Genomic DNA, 16162 nt, shown 5'->3' with positions numbered 1-16162 from the left:
AGTAGCTCCCAACTTTTCAAGGAACTTAGAACAGCTCTTTAATTCAGGTTAGGAGATTTACCTTTTGGATGCACTGAAGACATAACTGATCCCTGGCTTGAACGGGCAAATGCAACAATCCCTGCAAATGAATCCAGAGCCACCTTAGTGGGAGTGATTTGTGTCCAGACAGGATTTATCCTTACCTGTGTGGTGATCACTCTCCTTGGACCTATGAATGCCTAAGTGCTGGCACACGATCAGGCCGTGACTCTTAGGTGATCTAACCATGCCCCTAACTGTCGATCATCAAAGTGAGAGCCCTCATTGGTCAACTCCCTTGGATCTACATTGTCCAGTTAGAAAGGACTTACCTGGAGGCCTTCATGATTCAGAATTTGCTTCCTCTGGCAGGTCCCCCTTCCCTGGCTGCGAGTAAGTGCGAATGAGGCTGTGATCCGGAATCTCTCCTTAACTCTTGAAGATATTTCAGAATCTGCCAACGAAGATGCTTAGACTCCCTGGGCAAGGTTGTTCTGACACTAGGACAGCCCTTGTTAGATTTTAGCTGAAGAAGGAGGTGTCTGTGCTGTGGCCATCACCACCTGCTGCACTTGGACTGACATTTCTGGGGAAGTTGAGACTCAGCTACGTAAGACCACTGAACAGGTCATTTGGCTTAAGAAAGTGACTCCTTCAATGGGTCTTTTTTGACTTATATGCTTTGATTGGTTTGGGTCCTGGGGCCATGGCTCCAAAGTGCACTCCAGACATTGGGAATTATCCTGCTTATAATAATCATAATAGTCTCCCTGGTGCGCTGTATTCTCTCAAAGGCTTCAAAACTTGTTTGCAGCCACGAGCCACTAAAGAAATAATCTCCTAGGTCTGGAACATCAGAAAATGAATGAACAGAATGACCAATTAAAAAAAAAAATGTAAACCTGTAGTTGGGATTTATCAAAACAACAATGATTCAGCAAAAATATCATGACCTGTGACTACCACACAAGGATCGGCAAAAGTTGCGAGAACTTCAGAACAGTATCTGGGAGTGACACTAAGGTCTTAAATTTTGATCACATCTCTCAGTTAAGCTGAGAGTCTCATCAAAAGGGGGAATTGTTAAAGAAGAGACAACAGGCCCCAAATGGAGTCATTTGTGCTAAGCCCACATCAACAAACTGAGACTTAATACCTATATTTAATTACATTTTCAGCCTCCCCCAGGAGTGGAATCTTAAACCAGTCCATCTGGAATCACCTGGTCAGCACCGGTGAGGTCAGCCGCCTGCCAGACCCCTGAGGTCCCCTAGAGGAAGGTGACCTTGCCACAAAGGATTCACTCTTTGCTAGTCACTTCCTTGTCCTGCCCCCTTCTGCCTATCAAAGTCTTTCATTCTGTACAGCTCCTTGGAGCTCCTTTCATCTGCTTGAAGGGATGCTGCCTGACTCATGAATCATTGAATAAAGCCAATAAGACCTTTAAAATTTACTCAGTTGAATTTTGTTTTTTAACAGCTTCAAAGTTGTTTGCAGCATGAAAGTTTCCATCAGGATCTCACATTTAGGTTGATGATCCATTTCAAGTGAGTTTGTTTGAAATTCCTAGGCTAGTGATTCCACACAGCTGAAGCGAGCCCCTTCTGCGTACTTGACCCAATGCCCCACGAGACAGGAGGTCCAGTCTACAGTGGGACGGGTACTGTTCCCAGCCTTGTATGAGTGTCAGCTATAGCTCCCTCCAGCCCTTTGGGATGGTGTGTGCTCCTGCCTCTGCTAATTTCCTACACACATTCACTGATCAGCACTCAGCTGAATATTCAAGGGGGACCCTCTGCAGACTGGCACTTCCCTGTGCAGCACTTCTTCCCAAGGTCCCTTTCTGTTGACTCTCTCTGCCATGTTCTCCTTGACTCCTGGCTGCATCTGCTCTGCTCAAAGGAGACCACAGGCTCTGCCTGGGCTCCCACTCCTGCACCTCCCCCTGGAAACTCTCCCAAAGCCAGAAGCCCAGCTGTTGTAGGGCTCACGTCTTTGTTTTCTTTCTCTGATGGATCACCTAATTGCCAGATGTTCTTTTTTTTTTGGTTATTTCAGGTATGAGGGTAAATCGATTTCCTATAGCTTCATTTTGACAACATGTAAAACACTTACATATTGAAATATAGCATAAGTGATATCATGGGCCAGACATTTTGGCTAAATTAATAAAGGTACCTTGGCTTAACTCACACAATAAGATTATTGGGTGGACTAACAAAGCAAAATCCAACTCCCTGCTGTTTATAAGACATAAGCTGGAATAAAGAGATTCAGAAAATTCAGAATCGAGGTTATAGACAAAGATATGCCAGGTCAGTACAAATAGCAAGAAAGCAGGATTTAAGGTCTTGATGGTGGGAACAGACATGGCGGGTCCTGTTCCCATCTCTCATTCTTTCTACTTCACTGCTCACCAGCCACAGTTCCAGTGCATCATTTCTTTGCATGGTGGCTTTCTCTGGATTCAGGGTTTTTGTTACCTGTGTGGCAGGCCAGAGTGCTGGAGGATTAATACCCTCTGGGATCGGTCCTCAATGGATCAGTGATGGAGGTTGGTATACATATATATTTACCAGCACCCTCTCCCCTTGGACAGGATAACCCTGAGGCACTGACAGCTAGGATTGCCAAGGGGAATAAAGCTCTGGAGGCAGGGCAGTAAATGGCTTTATAACCACCACTTATGGGCTGTTCACCCACCCCTGACACCCTTCCCACCCTCACCAGTGTTTTATTCACTTCCCAAATAAACCACTTGCATCTGAACCCTCATCTGAGGATTTACATAAGGCAACCCAAATGAAGAGATGATCAGAAAAGGCAGAATCCAAGCCCTCCAAGCAAATTAAAACACAACAAATCCAAACATCAATAATACGACGATAAAAAATTTGTAAAGAAAATGGAAGAATTATGGATGCCTATGCATTCAACATCAGAGCAATAACTTTTATGAAGCAGAAACCAGAGGAGAAAGAGACCACGACACATTCATAACAGGAAAGTTCTTCTCAGTTGAAGACAGGTCAAGCAGACAGAACAGTTAATAAGAACACAAAATGTCTAGGCAGCAAAATCAGTAGGTTAAGTTTTATAGAGACACATAGGGTTGTAAAAGCCGGCTATAGAGAATACACCTGCTTTTCAAGTGTGAGTGGAACTTAAAAACTGACCATATTTTAAGGTATGTGAAAACATCTTCAGTATCTCCCCAAAATAAAATAATGTGAACAGGATTTATGACTGTAATGCAATAATATAAAAATTAACAACACATTTTAAAGAGCCCTCCAACAATTTGGAAACCAGCTTAAGGCAGTAAGCCAGGGCCACTGCAGGACTCCTGTACTTGTTTTCTTTCTGTCGGGGATCATTTCACTAAGCAGCCGTTGGCTATTAAGCAACTCTTGGCTCAAAGGGGAAATACAAAACTAAGTTTCAGAACGTCTAGAAAATCACAGTAATAGAAACACAATACATCAGAGTCTAAAATTCATAGCAGTGAATACTCTATAAGAAATGAATCTGTACAGATGATTTGACAAGTCAAAAAACTGGAGAGGGCAACAAAGTAAGTGGAAAGAAAGAAGCAATCGATGACAGTAAAGCAGAAATTAAAGATTTGGAAATAAAATCCACAGCAGAATTTAATAAGAAAATATAAAGCTTGCTCTTTGAAAAGAATAGCAACAAAATTGACAAGCCATTAGCCAGCTTAATAAAATAAATGAAGAATGAGAGAAAGCACAAGTACACAAAATAAAAGATGACTACAGGAAAACAGTCATAAAAAGAGGAAATAAAAAGAAATCATACATTTAGCAGAATGTTCTGCAAATAAGTTTGACAACTTAGATGGATAACTTTTTAGGAAACATAATTTACCAAAGCTGACTCCCATAGGCATAGAAAGGATAATCAGACCAATTCCCATAGAAGAAACAGAAAAAGTAGTGAAAATTCTTCCTTACAAATAAGCACCATGACTAGATAGTTTCTTAGGAAAATCCTGCAAAATCATTAAAAATCAGATAATTGCAGTGTTACTTAAAAGATTCCAGAGCTTTAAAACAGAAGGACATGAAGCAAGTATGATATGGATACCAAACCTGGACAAATACAATATGAAAAAAGTAATTACAGCCCAATCTCACACATGAATTTCAATGCAAAAATATTAAATAAAATAATGGTAAATAGAATCCAATAGCTCATGTAAATATGGATTCACTGTGACTGAATGGTGCATATTTCAGAAATGCAAAAGTGATTCAATACTAGGGAATCTATTAATATAACTCAGTATGTTAATAGATCTAAGCAGAAAAATTCTATTCTCTTGATAGATGCCAAAAAGGTGTTAACACAATTCAGTACCCATTTGTTAAAAAAACTTAAGATGGATTAATAACCCATATCAAAAGGCAGCTTCTTACAGAAAGATGGCCAGTAGGCACATGAAAAGATGCTCAAGATCACTAATTATTAGAGAAATGCAAATCAAAACTACAATGAGGTACCACCTCACACCAGTCAGAATGGCTATCATCAAAAAGTCTGCAAATAACAAGTGTTGGAGAGGATGTGGAGAAAAGGGAACCCTCCTACACTGTTGGTGAAATGTAAATTGGTGCAGCCACTATGGAGAACAGTATGAAGGTTCCTCAGAAAACTAAAAATAGAATTACCATTTGACCCAGCAATCCCACGCCTGGGCATATACCCAGACAAAACCATACTTCAAAAAGATACATGCACCCCTATGTTCATAGCAGCACCATTCACAATAGCCAAGACATGGAAACAACCTAAATGTCCACCAACAGATGAATGGATCAAGAAGATGTGATACATATGGTCACCTTATCTTTGATAAAGGAGGCAAGCATATACAGTGGAGAAAAGACAGCTTCTTCAATAAGTGGTGCTGGCAAAACTGGACAGGTACATGTAAAAGTATGAAATTAGAACACTCCCTAACACCATACATAAAAATAAACTCAAAATGGATTAAAGACCTAAATGTAAGGCCAGACACCATCAAACTCTTAGAGGAAAACATAGGCAGAACGCTGTATGACATAAATCACAGCAAGATCCTTTTTGACCCAGCTCCTAGAGAAATGGAAATAAAAACAAAAATAAACAAATGGGACCTAATGAAACTTAAAAGCTTTTGCACAGCAAAGGAAACCATAAACAAGATGAAAAGACAACCCTCAGAATGGGAGAAAATATTTGCAAATGAAGCAACTGACAAAGGATTAATCTCCAAGATTTGCAAGCAGCTCACGCAGCTCAATAACAAAAAAACAAACAACCCAATCCAAAAATGGGCAGAAGACCTAAATAGACATTTCTCCAAAGAAGATATACAGATTGCCAACAGACACATGAAAGAATGCTCAACATCATTAATCATTAGAGAAATGCAAATCAAAACTACAATGAGATATCATCTCACACCGGTCAGAATGGCCATCATCAAAAAATCTAGAAACAATAAATGCTGGAGAGGTTGTGGAGAAAACGGAACACTCTTGCACTGTTGGTGGGAATGTAAATTGGTACAGCCACTATGGAGAACAGTATGGAGGTTCCTTAAAAAACTAAAAATAGAACTACCATATGACCCAGCAATCCCACTACTGGGCATATACCCTGAGAAAACCATAATTCCAAAAGAGTCATGTACCAAAATGTTCATTGCAGCTCTGTTTACAATAGCCAGGACATGGAAGCAACCTAAATGTCCATCATCGGATGAATGGATAAAGAAGATGTGGCACATATATACAATGGAATATTACTCAGCCATAAAAAAAAACGAAATGGAGTTATTTGTAGTGAGGTGGATGGAGTTAGAGTCTGTCATACAGAGTGAAGTAAGTCAGAAAGAGAAAAACAAATACATATATATGGAATCTAAGGGGGAAAAAAAAAAGTCATGAAGAACCTAGTGGCAAGACGGGAATAAAGACACAGACCTACTAGAGAATGGACTTGAGGATATGGGGAGGGGGAAGGGTAAGATGTGACAAAGTGAGAGAGTGGCATGGACATATATACACTACCAAACGTAAAATAGATAGCTAGTGGGAAGCAACTGCATAGCACAGGGAGATCAGCTCTGTGCTCTGTGACCACCTAGAGGGGTGGGATAGGGAGGGTGGGAGGGAGGGAGACGCAAGAGGGAAGAGATATGGGAACATATGTATATGTATAACTGATTCACTTTGTTATAAAGCAGAAACTAACACACAATTGTAAAGCAATTATACTCCAATAAAGATGTTAAAAAAAAAAAAAAAAAAAAGAGGAGACACATTGTATAAATGCAATATATCCTGGAAAGGAACAAAGGACATTAAGTAAAAACTAAGGGAATCTGAATAAATTATGGGCTTTACTTAACAACAACAACAAAAAAGATGTGATACATATATACAATGGAATACTACTCAGCCATAAAATAGAATGAAATAATGCCATTTGCAGCTACATGAATGTACCTAGAGATTATCATACTAAGTGAATAAGTCAGACAGAGAAAGACAAATACCATATGATATCGCTTATATGTGGAATCTAAAATATGGCACAAATGAACTTATCTACAAAACAGAAACATACTCACAGACATAGAGAACAGACTTGTGGTTGCCAAGGGTCGGCGGGGGAGGGACTGGGAGTTTGGGATTAGCAGATGCAAACTAGGACATGTAGGATGGATAAACAACAAGCTTCTACTGTAGAGCACAGGGAACTCTATTCAATATCCTGTGATAAACCATAATGGAAAAGAATATAAAAAAGGATGTATATATGTGTATAACTGAGTCACTTTGCTGTACAGCAGAAATTAACACAACATTGTAAATCAACTATACTTCAGTTTAAAAAAAAAGCCGCTTCTTATTTCATGGGGAAACTTTAGAGGCATTTCCACCAAGGATGCCTACTGTCTCCACTATTGTTTAACATTGCATTGGAGGCACTAAAACAATGCAATTAGAAGCACAAAAAATTGGAAAGGGGTTTACGAGTGACATCATGTATGTCTACAAAACAAAAGCAATTGTTGGAAAATAGTACTACAAACCATAGAACGATTTATATGGTAGGAATATAATAATAATCAATAATCAATAATCTTCATATATACAAACTAGTCTTTTAGCAGATATGATGAAATAGCAAATATATGTAATTACAACATCAAAATTTTAATAAAATAGCTGGGAATAAACTTATCCAAAAAGTGCAAAACCCACATGAGGAAAACCATAAAACAAAACTGGACAAATAAATATCCACATGTATATTATATATATATATGTGTGTGTGTGTGTGTATATATATATATATACACACACACACACACACACACACAGGTATGTGTATTATGTTGACTTTCTCAGTTTTAATTTATAATTCATTTGTATCTCAATAAAAATACCATTTTTTTTTCTGAGGTTAAGTTGATTTTAAATTTGATTTGGATGAATAAACGATCTAGAATGAAGACCTAAATAAATGACGTTAAATGAAGAGCAATTTTGGAGGGCTAGCCCTTTTATACATTAAAACATAATGATCATTAGGAAGACTCCATGATGAAAACTGTGCTATTCATGCATGGGTAGACAGACAAGAAAACAGAAGAAGAAATTCAGAAACAGAGCCAATCGTATATGGATATTTAGGGAGCTGGCAGTGGAGGAGAAAAAGATGGACAGAACAAAGTTATTCTTGGTTTCAATGAAGCAAAGTGGACCACTGTCCTGATGGGTTGGCTCTGGGGATGGGGGAGAGGATGCTTCTTGGGTTTCTGGTTTGTGTGATGTGTGGGTGGCAAAAAGTAGCACAGGTAATTATAGTGCATAGTGTGCATTACTAGTTACCTATGGAATACTGGGAATGCAGAAAAAGCTCTCTTATCATGATTACCATTTTAAAAAACCCTGCAATAACAGAAAGCACAATGTACCTATCATTGTGCTAATTGTGTTGATTTCATATGAATGATGGGAAATCTTGTGGGTCCTCATTTTATCACATTTTATTCACCACACCTACAGTTACTGACATGTTTAATTTCTGAGTCAGGTATGGGGTGTCGTGGCAAGCATTTGCCTGTTTTCAGCTTCTGACACTTTCTGGAACTCTATGCTTGATCTTGTGGGTAGTCAGGAAAAGCCCCTTAACTCCCCCTCTCTCCTCACTGGCGTGGATTGCTAATAAATAGGAGACCCTATCTTTTTATCTTCACATTCAGAAAAGCTTAGTAATTGCAAGGTAAACTTGGAGCAGCTTTGGACTTTTTGGCCACCTGCATTATTTAGGAAGGGAAATGAATGAATGGTTACTTTTGGTAAATGAGAGAAATGAAGACACATTTCCTCTTAATAATAACGTAAGAGGAAAAAGGAGGTGGCAGACTTCCAATTGGTATAGAGAAAAATTAAACCCTGTTTCCCTTGGAAGAAGTACAAATTCCAGCTGAATTCAGATATTTATTGGTGTTGTTAGCTCAAAGCCATATTCTACATTTTCTTTAAAACATCACTGTTCTGGTGATGTACTGAGATTTTGTTTTGAATTTTCCTCATTAGGAATTGGGATGGATATTCCATTTGCCTTTCCAGAACTTCTTTCTATTCTTCCCCACCTTACTGTCTACTCCTGGAGGCTGAGTAGACATGGATTGCATCAACAACTTCTCTTGCCTGTGAGTTTTGGTTGGATTTGGACAGTGGGACACACCGGAAGAGGCAGGAGGGCAGAAGAGAGAGTCCAGGGTATTTATTATTTCTGCCCGGCCACAGTTTGGCAGTAGCTGTGTTTCTCTCTCTAAGGTCACATCTCCTGTCCAGCCACCTTCAGCTACACCCAGAACTCCTGCCAGCTTGCAGTAACTGCCCCTTCCCTTGCCTTTACAGACTGAGGAATGGTAAGGACCCTCCCTGTTGCTTGCCCTGGGTTTATTACTTTCCTTAATCCCTGCCCTCACTTTGGTTAATAACCTTTGCTTTAAAATTTCCTTAAATCATTCGAATAAGACTTTGTTTCCCGAGACACTGGCTGACACGAGCAACAGAAATTTTTTGGCTGAGAAGCATAATTCCAGGACACCAGGTGCCCAGAAATCATTTACTCCAAGTCCTTTACTTTACAAGAGTCTGCAGATCAGAGAGAAAGTGTGACTTGCTTGATGCCACACAGCCATGCATGACATAGCCTGAAACTAGAATCCATGGATCTTGTCTTTTCAGACCAACACTCTCTTCAGACCTCCTCAGCATGGATTAAACAGGGACGCTGCAAGAAAAAAAATTATAGGCCAACACCCCTGACGAACATAGATGCAAAAGCCCTGAACAAAATATTAGCAGAATTCAACAATATATTAAAAGGATAATACACCATGATCAAGTGGGATTTATTCCAGGGGTGCAAGGATGGTTCAATATCTGCAAATTAGTAAATGTGATATATCACATTAACAAAGGAAGGATAAAAAGATTATGATCATCTCAATAGATGCAGAAAAAGCTTTTGACAAACTTCAACATCCATTTATACACTAATATGTATAAAATGGATAACTAATAAGAACCTGCTGTATAAAAAAATAAATAAAATTAAATTTAAAAAATCCATTTATGATAAAAACACTCAACAAAATGGGTATAGAGGGACCATACATCATAATAATAAAGCCCATATATGACCAACCCACAGCTAACATCATACTCAGCAGTGAAAAGCTGAAAGCATTTCCTCTAAGATCAGGAACAAGACAAGGATGTCTACTCTCATCACTTTCATTCAACATAGTTTTATAAAAAGTCCTAGCCACAGCAATCAGACAAGAAAAAGAAATAAAAGGAATCCAAATTGGAACAGAAAAGTAAAACTGTCACTGTTTGCAGATGACATGATACTATATGTAGAAAATCCTAAAGACTCCATCAAAAAATTGTTAGAACTAATAAATGAACTTGTTTATTAATAAAGAGTATCTCCACTACCTTATTAATTAGCTTTTACTGAGGGTTTCCTGTGTGCCGGGCTCTGTGCTCTGCACACACATTTATCATCGTTAGCTACGACTTTTGCTGATGCTGTAGGTGAGGAAACTCAGAGGTTAAATCGCTTGTCCCCATCATGTGGCCTGGGCGGGTGTGTGACAGAGCTGAGATTCACGTCTGGGGCTTTCTGATTCCAGAGTCACATCCTAACCACCCTGTAACATGCCTCTTACCAGTGCCTGCTTACCAGTACCTGTGTGGGTTGGATCTGAAACCAGAGCAATGTCTCAAAGGCCAGGCCAAATGCCAAGGCTGCTTAATCCAGAGAGCTGCTGTGAGGGCAGCAAGGGCGTGAATCCTTCATTCTGCAGGCAGGTGTGCAGTTCCCACCGATAGCACCATTCAGTGGTTCACCAAAGTTGAAAGAGTGTTCTGATGGGATAGATCATCCCTGAAAGGTTGCCCTTCTCTGGCAGGAGCCCACAGAAAACAGGGGCTGTGGGCTGACAGCCACAACTGCGATGGGGAAGTCACTGGGAGACGCTCAGAGGGTGGCCCCTAGGGTTGGGAGCCAGGCTGGAGTCCAGAGTCAGAATTGGGGAACTTTCAGATCATGGGAACCAGGGAGCGGGGAAACCAGGAGCACTTAGACGTGATTCAGCCAACAGCCTTATCCGTCTCCCAGGCAGTCCCAGTGTCGCATCCAGCGACTGTCCATGCCTAATTCTGAAACAATCAAATGAGTACTTGCTTAAGAAAGAAAATCTGGTAAAAGCGAGCAAGTGGAGAAGAGAAAATAAATCCTCTCAGCTCAGGACTGGGTGCCACGTTCGCCCCAGGAGCCTGTGGTCTGGGAAACCTGTGTCGGGGTAGATGTTCCAGATGGGACCCACCTGGCGTCCACTGCTGCGTCCCCTTGGGGCCACGCTGGGTCCTGCTGACTGTGGGCCACCAGGCACCCCGAGAGCAGCAGGAGAGAGCAGAGGCCTCCAGCACACACACTCAGCTCTTGCTCAGACCCTCGCCTGCTGTGTCATCTCGGCAAATGCCTCTTTTTCCCCCCTATGCTCCAGTTTCCTCCTCTGGATGAGGGGCATAATAAATTTGCCCGACGGGTCTAAGCATTTCACAGTGCCCGGTCTCACTACAGCTGGATTTCTCCTGGGCACAAGCCAGGCACCTGAGCTCCTCTCTCTCCTCTTCTTCACCCTGCAGAGTCTCTCATCAGAGTCTCTCATCAGAGCATGGTCCGGTGACAGGTGACTCAGAGCCACAATCTCCAGGGCTGCAGAGAAAGCACCCCCCCACGTGGGAAGCCCCAGCTCAGACAGGCCCAGTGGCACCCGGGAACCCCCAAGGGTTACCTTCTGGAGCCAGGTTCCCGCCCTGACTTCCCATGAGTTTTTCTGTGGCTCGATTTCTGTGGGAGCCCTCGTGGGCTAATCCTTGGTGCCAGGAAATGTTTTGATGAGGTCATGCGATTGCTCACCAGCAAATTACATCTGTCATTCCTGGTTCTCTGAGTCCTGCTTACTGCTCACAGGCTGCCCAAAGAAGCAAGAAGGATGACATCACCCACAGGCCCCGAGCTGTCCTTGGTAGACGCTGGTGTGACACCAGGTCACAGGACAGGGGCTGGTTCCCCTGCTCAGACCTGCCGCAAAACACAGGCCGGCCGCAGGCCCGTGCAGATGTTCTTGTGTGTCCTAAAATATCATCGGTTTTTAAGTTCCACTGGCACGTGAAAACCAGGCGTGTTCTCTATAGGGCGGCCAGGGGCTCTCAGCTCACGCTGCCTTGCTTCTGAGCTGCTCGTCATGCCACGTTCTGAGTCCCTTTTCAGCGGACTCCTGATCTCCCAAATGCCACCACCTTGCTCATCTCCTGCCCTCAGGCCTGGGCGCGGCCGCCCGTGCCCTCTGGCTGCAGACCCACCCTGAGGATAATTCCACTCTCCCTCCCTGCCCTCCCCTTCACTGCAATTCAGAGGCTTTCCAGCTGCTCACAGCCGTCTGTCTCCTAGGAAATCTCCCTTCCACCCCACAGTTGGGCATTTGCCCATCAGGCATTGACTAGGCAGGTCCTTCTGGAATTTTCTCCCTGGGGTGACCTGTTTCACTGCCTCAAGGCTGAGCAGGGCAGAGGGAGGGCCACGAGCAGCAGACCAGATCCAGAAACGCAGGCTCCACCCAGATTTGGTTACTAGGTCGAGCCCACAGTCCTCACCATCCATCATGGGGTCCCCCTGGAGGCAGTGGGGCTGCCGCATGATCACCCAGCCTGGCCTGAACCCCTTTTACGGATGGACTTCTTAGTAAGTAGGTTGCTGCTTTAAAGATACGCAAGAGGCAGAGCTGCCACTTCTCTGCCCCGAGGGCTGCTGCAGGGATGAGGAAATGACGTGGCCCAGGAAGATGGGGACAGTGGTCCTGGGCTCTCAGCACCAAAGAAATCAGGTGATTCCAGGGCCCGACCTGAGGCTGAGGCCAGAGCCAGGGGCGGGAAGGCTTCCCTGAAGGCCATTCTCTCAGCCCCTTCTGAGAGCCTCTCAACCTCCCGGGACCCTGGGGGTCATCCTCCTGGTCTCCCCGGTCCTTCCTCTGAGTTCCTTCCGACAGAAGGCAGAGCGAAAGTGGGGAAAAGCCTGGACTGGACACAGGACACCTGGGCTCCAGTCTCACTTCCCAGGATGCTCATTCTCTCATCAAGCACTTGCTGAATACCTCATCTGGACCTGACAACGAGGGAGACCATTGACTGTAGTGTCTACACTGGGACCTTTGGGGAGAAAGAAGAGACACGATTAGTAATTACGCCGTGTAAACCAGGCCTTTTCCTGGCGCACAGGGCCATGTGTTGTGGGCCCGGAAAGCTCATTCAGACCTGCTTCCTGCCCTAAGGCTGACGCACTGTGGGCAGAAAGGCAGGTGAGGGGCTGGCTTGAGGAGTGATGTGTGGGGGAGGGTGGCTTTGACGGCAGAAGTGAGCTGACAGGGGCAGCGAGGAGGCCTGGCCGCAGGAACACACGGGGTGGGGGGGAGAGCAGCTTCGTGGGCACAGGGCTGGGTTTCCCAGTTGGTGGGGTGGGCGGTGAGGGGAGCTGCACACTTCCGGCAGGGGAAGTGCGCGAGGGGTGAGGGGCGTGCCATGCGCCCTCGGGATGCATCAGTGCCGCGGTGGTGGTTCCATGTGGACGAGAGCTAAGGTTGAGGCCATGGCTTGGTGAGGGGGGCTTACGGGCTTAGGAGTTCAGATTTAATTCTGTAGGAACAGGGATCATAGAACCACTGATTTAAGAACGAGGATAACGCGATGAAGCTGCTTCACCCGTTGCTTAATCTTCCTGGACTCAGGATCCTCGTCTGGAAAACGGCGTCTCACCCCCACTGAACCTGAGAACCACCAAGTGCAACTGGGAAACCCTCTGCAAAAAGGCGAAAGCACAATGCAGAAGGCCGTCCCATCCCTCACGCACAGCCCCAACCCAGTGTGGGGTGCAGAACATAACATAACGCAACAAGGCATAAATTGAGTATCAGGTTGGTCCCTCCCCTTGTGAGCAATAGGAGGTGGGTGTGCACTCAAGGGACCGCCTTTCTCGTCCTCAGGGCCTGCTTCTTCTCCCCTCACGTCTGTTGCTCTCCTGGTCTGCTGGGGAACAAGGCTGCTCTGGGAAATGGGGCACCAAGTCGTGCGTGAGGACCAGGGGTCAGAGGCCAGGGAAACTGTATGGACCCCACTCACTCACCCACACACACTTCTACACTATCCTCCTCTCAATTCCTCCAACACTCCAGGCAAAATCCTGCCTCAGGACCTTTGTACCTGCCCTTTTCCCTGCCAGCTAAGTGTCCACCCATGCTTGGCCCTCTCCTTTCCTCCAGGTTTTTACTAAAATGTCACTGTAGCAAGAGGCCTTTCTCCATCCCCCTATTTATGCTTCATCCTTTTTCATGCTTTTCTCCTAATCACTTACCAGCACCTAAGTATACTCAGTATATTGTTCACTTATCTCGCTTATGGTCTGTCTCCTCCGCTGTGATTTAAATGCCACGAAGGCAGGGATTCCTGTCTGTTTTGGTATCTGCTGTAACGGGTGCCCAGGAGAGGGAAGCAAGCAGTCCTAAGTACCGATGGAATAAACGAATGTCTCCTTTCTATTTTGGGCACAGGGTATCCAAACAAACCGCGGTATGAAGTCATGAAATCCACACGAAGGCTACACTTTCATTTTCTTTTATTCGTGGCACTAAAAGACCAACAGTAGAGACAGTGTGGTGTGAGAGCGATCAGCTGGATGCCCTGGCCGCCCTGGGGAAGGTGAGTGGCATTCATCAGACAACGCAGAGCAGTTTCCGTCCTACGTGACGCCCGGCTCTGGAATCGTGAAACATTCGAAGGATCCCGCCATATTTGTTGCTTCATGAAGACAGAAATTTTATTTCAGGAATTCCTCTTGATTTCTAGTAATCCCTTAAAGAGCTTTTTCTACAGCCGTAGTTGACCTCTAAGATAAATACCAGAGACTGGGTGCTGGGTGCTGTGAAAAGGCTGCCACGTGATCCACAGAAGCCACTCACCTGCTGGGCAAAAGCACGGAGACCAAACCCACATTGTGAAATATCAGCACAGTTTTGATCTGATCCGGCCAACACGCAGACACCCAGCATCCACGCTTCTGCCCCGCAGAGGATTTCTAAGGCTCCCAGGGCAGCCTCCGGGCTCCGTGCTCAGCCCTCAGTTGGGGAGGGCCGCGCTACATCACAGCCCGCTGGGGGACAGCAATCCAAGTGGGCACTGCCATCCACTCCAATGTCCTTCTGATCTCAGCCAACACCTCAGGAGAACTCAGACCTGCCATGTTCATACATCACGTTTGATTGTTATTCTGGGTGATCATGGTTGATTTTTAATAGCTTTAGTTGGTCAGATCATGGTCTGCCACCCTCCATGAGGTTTTCACCCCAAATGTTTGAGGAATAAGGATCCAATACTTTCATGACTCCGTGAAGTCACCTTTGAAAAAGCCTACCAACTTTTTTTTCTTACATCAAGTAGCATATGACATTCAGATTGTTTCAATTGATTTATATATTTTCCCTAGAATTCAGAAAGATTTCCAACAACTAAATGGTTTTAACCATCTACATGTGGTAGTCTCCAAGGTCCAAAATCGGTCTAAGGCATGATTCTTTCCACTTTGTCTATCAATATAATTAAGTGTGTTGGGCTCCAGCGTTTATAGTCCCATTAACCTGCCAACAAGAATATTTTATTGGCAACTTTAAATATTCAGAGGCAAATACATTTCCTTGGCACAAGCCGCGTGGCAGAGTGGCAGCCCCGTCCCTCTGAACTGTGATACAGACTGAAAGTCGACGAGGCGAGTTTTGGCCTGGAGACCAGGAAGCCGCCAGATCCCTGTGTCCCTTGCCGGGTGGTGCTCGTGAGTGGTGAGCAGCCTGCAAGGGGGTTTCTGCCACGATCGCATCTTGTTACTGATTCACACGAGCAAGGGCACCTGCGGTGAAGAAAGAACCACAGTTAGTTACTCAGGGCATGCGGCGGAGCCCAGGGCGCGGGTATCCGGGTGCTGAGGACCTGTGTGCCAATCCCTCCTTGCAATATTCCTTTCCCAACACAGTGTTTACACTGTACCCATCAAACTTTCAGCCCCAAGGAGAAAACTCTCAGAAACACAAACAACATGCCTGAATGCTTTCAGTGACCGGCTACTGCCTTCAGGAAAGAACATCGGGAACTGTTGGAGGGTCTAAGATGTGTCTGCAGGCTCCTGTGCTTCTCCCCGAGCCGTCAGCTGGCCCCAGCCCCGGCCCTCTCTGAGCTCCCTCCCAGTCTCTGAGTCGGTTAGGGGTCCCTCTTCTGGGCTGGTCTCTGCATGTGGGGGTTTCTCCTCTGGGGATGCCCCTTTCCTGCTGGAAAACGAGGACTCCTTCTTCAAGAAGCGTTCAGACCATCTCTTGCCAAAAGGCATACCTGCTCAGTCCTGGGTGGGCAGATTCACTTGCCCCCTCGCGTTGTGGGTTACCTGGCCCGCTGTGGTCTCCCAGCAGCTGTGTCTCTCTCTGCTGGTGTGGGGACTC

General features: G+C 44.6%; 1 protein-coding gene across 9 annotated transcripts in view; it reads right to left on the bottom strand.

Annotated features, from left to right (window-relative positions):
- Nucleotides 1–14278: 14278 nt before the first annotated feature.
- The window catches only part of COBL (cordon-bleu WH2 repeat protein), a 272457-nt gene continuing 270573 nt past the window's right edge, over nucleotides 14279–16162 (bottom strand). For all 9 annotated transcript variants that reach the window (XM_059934339.1, XM_059934334.1, XM_059934336.1 and 6 more), the window contains one exon: nucleotides 14279–15579. In XM_059934339.1, the coding sequence (XP_059790322.1) occupies nucleotides 15562–15579 (18 nt within the window). In that variant the 3' untranslated portion in view covers nucleotides 14279–15561. The remainder of the gene's footprint in view (nucleotides 15580–16162) is intronic.

This window comes from Balaenoptera ricei, chromosome 9 (assembly GCF_028023285.1).
Source record: "Balaenoptera ricei isolate mBalRic1 chromosome 9, mBalRic1.hap2, whole genome shotgun sequence".
Lineage (NCBI taxonomy): Eukaryota > Metazoa > Chordata > Mammalia > Artiodactyla > Balaenopteridae > Balaenoptera > Balaenoptera ricei.
This window is presented reverse-complemented; position numbering and strand designations above follow the sequence as displayed.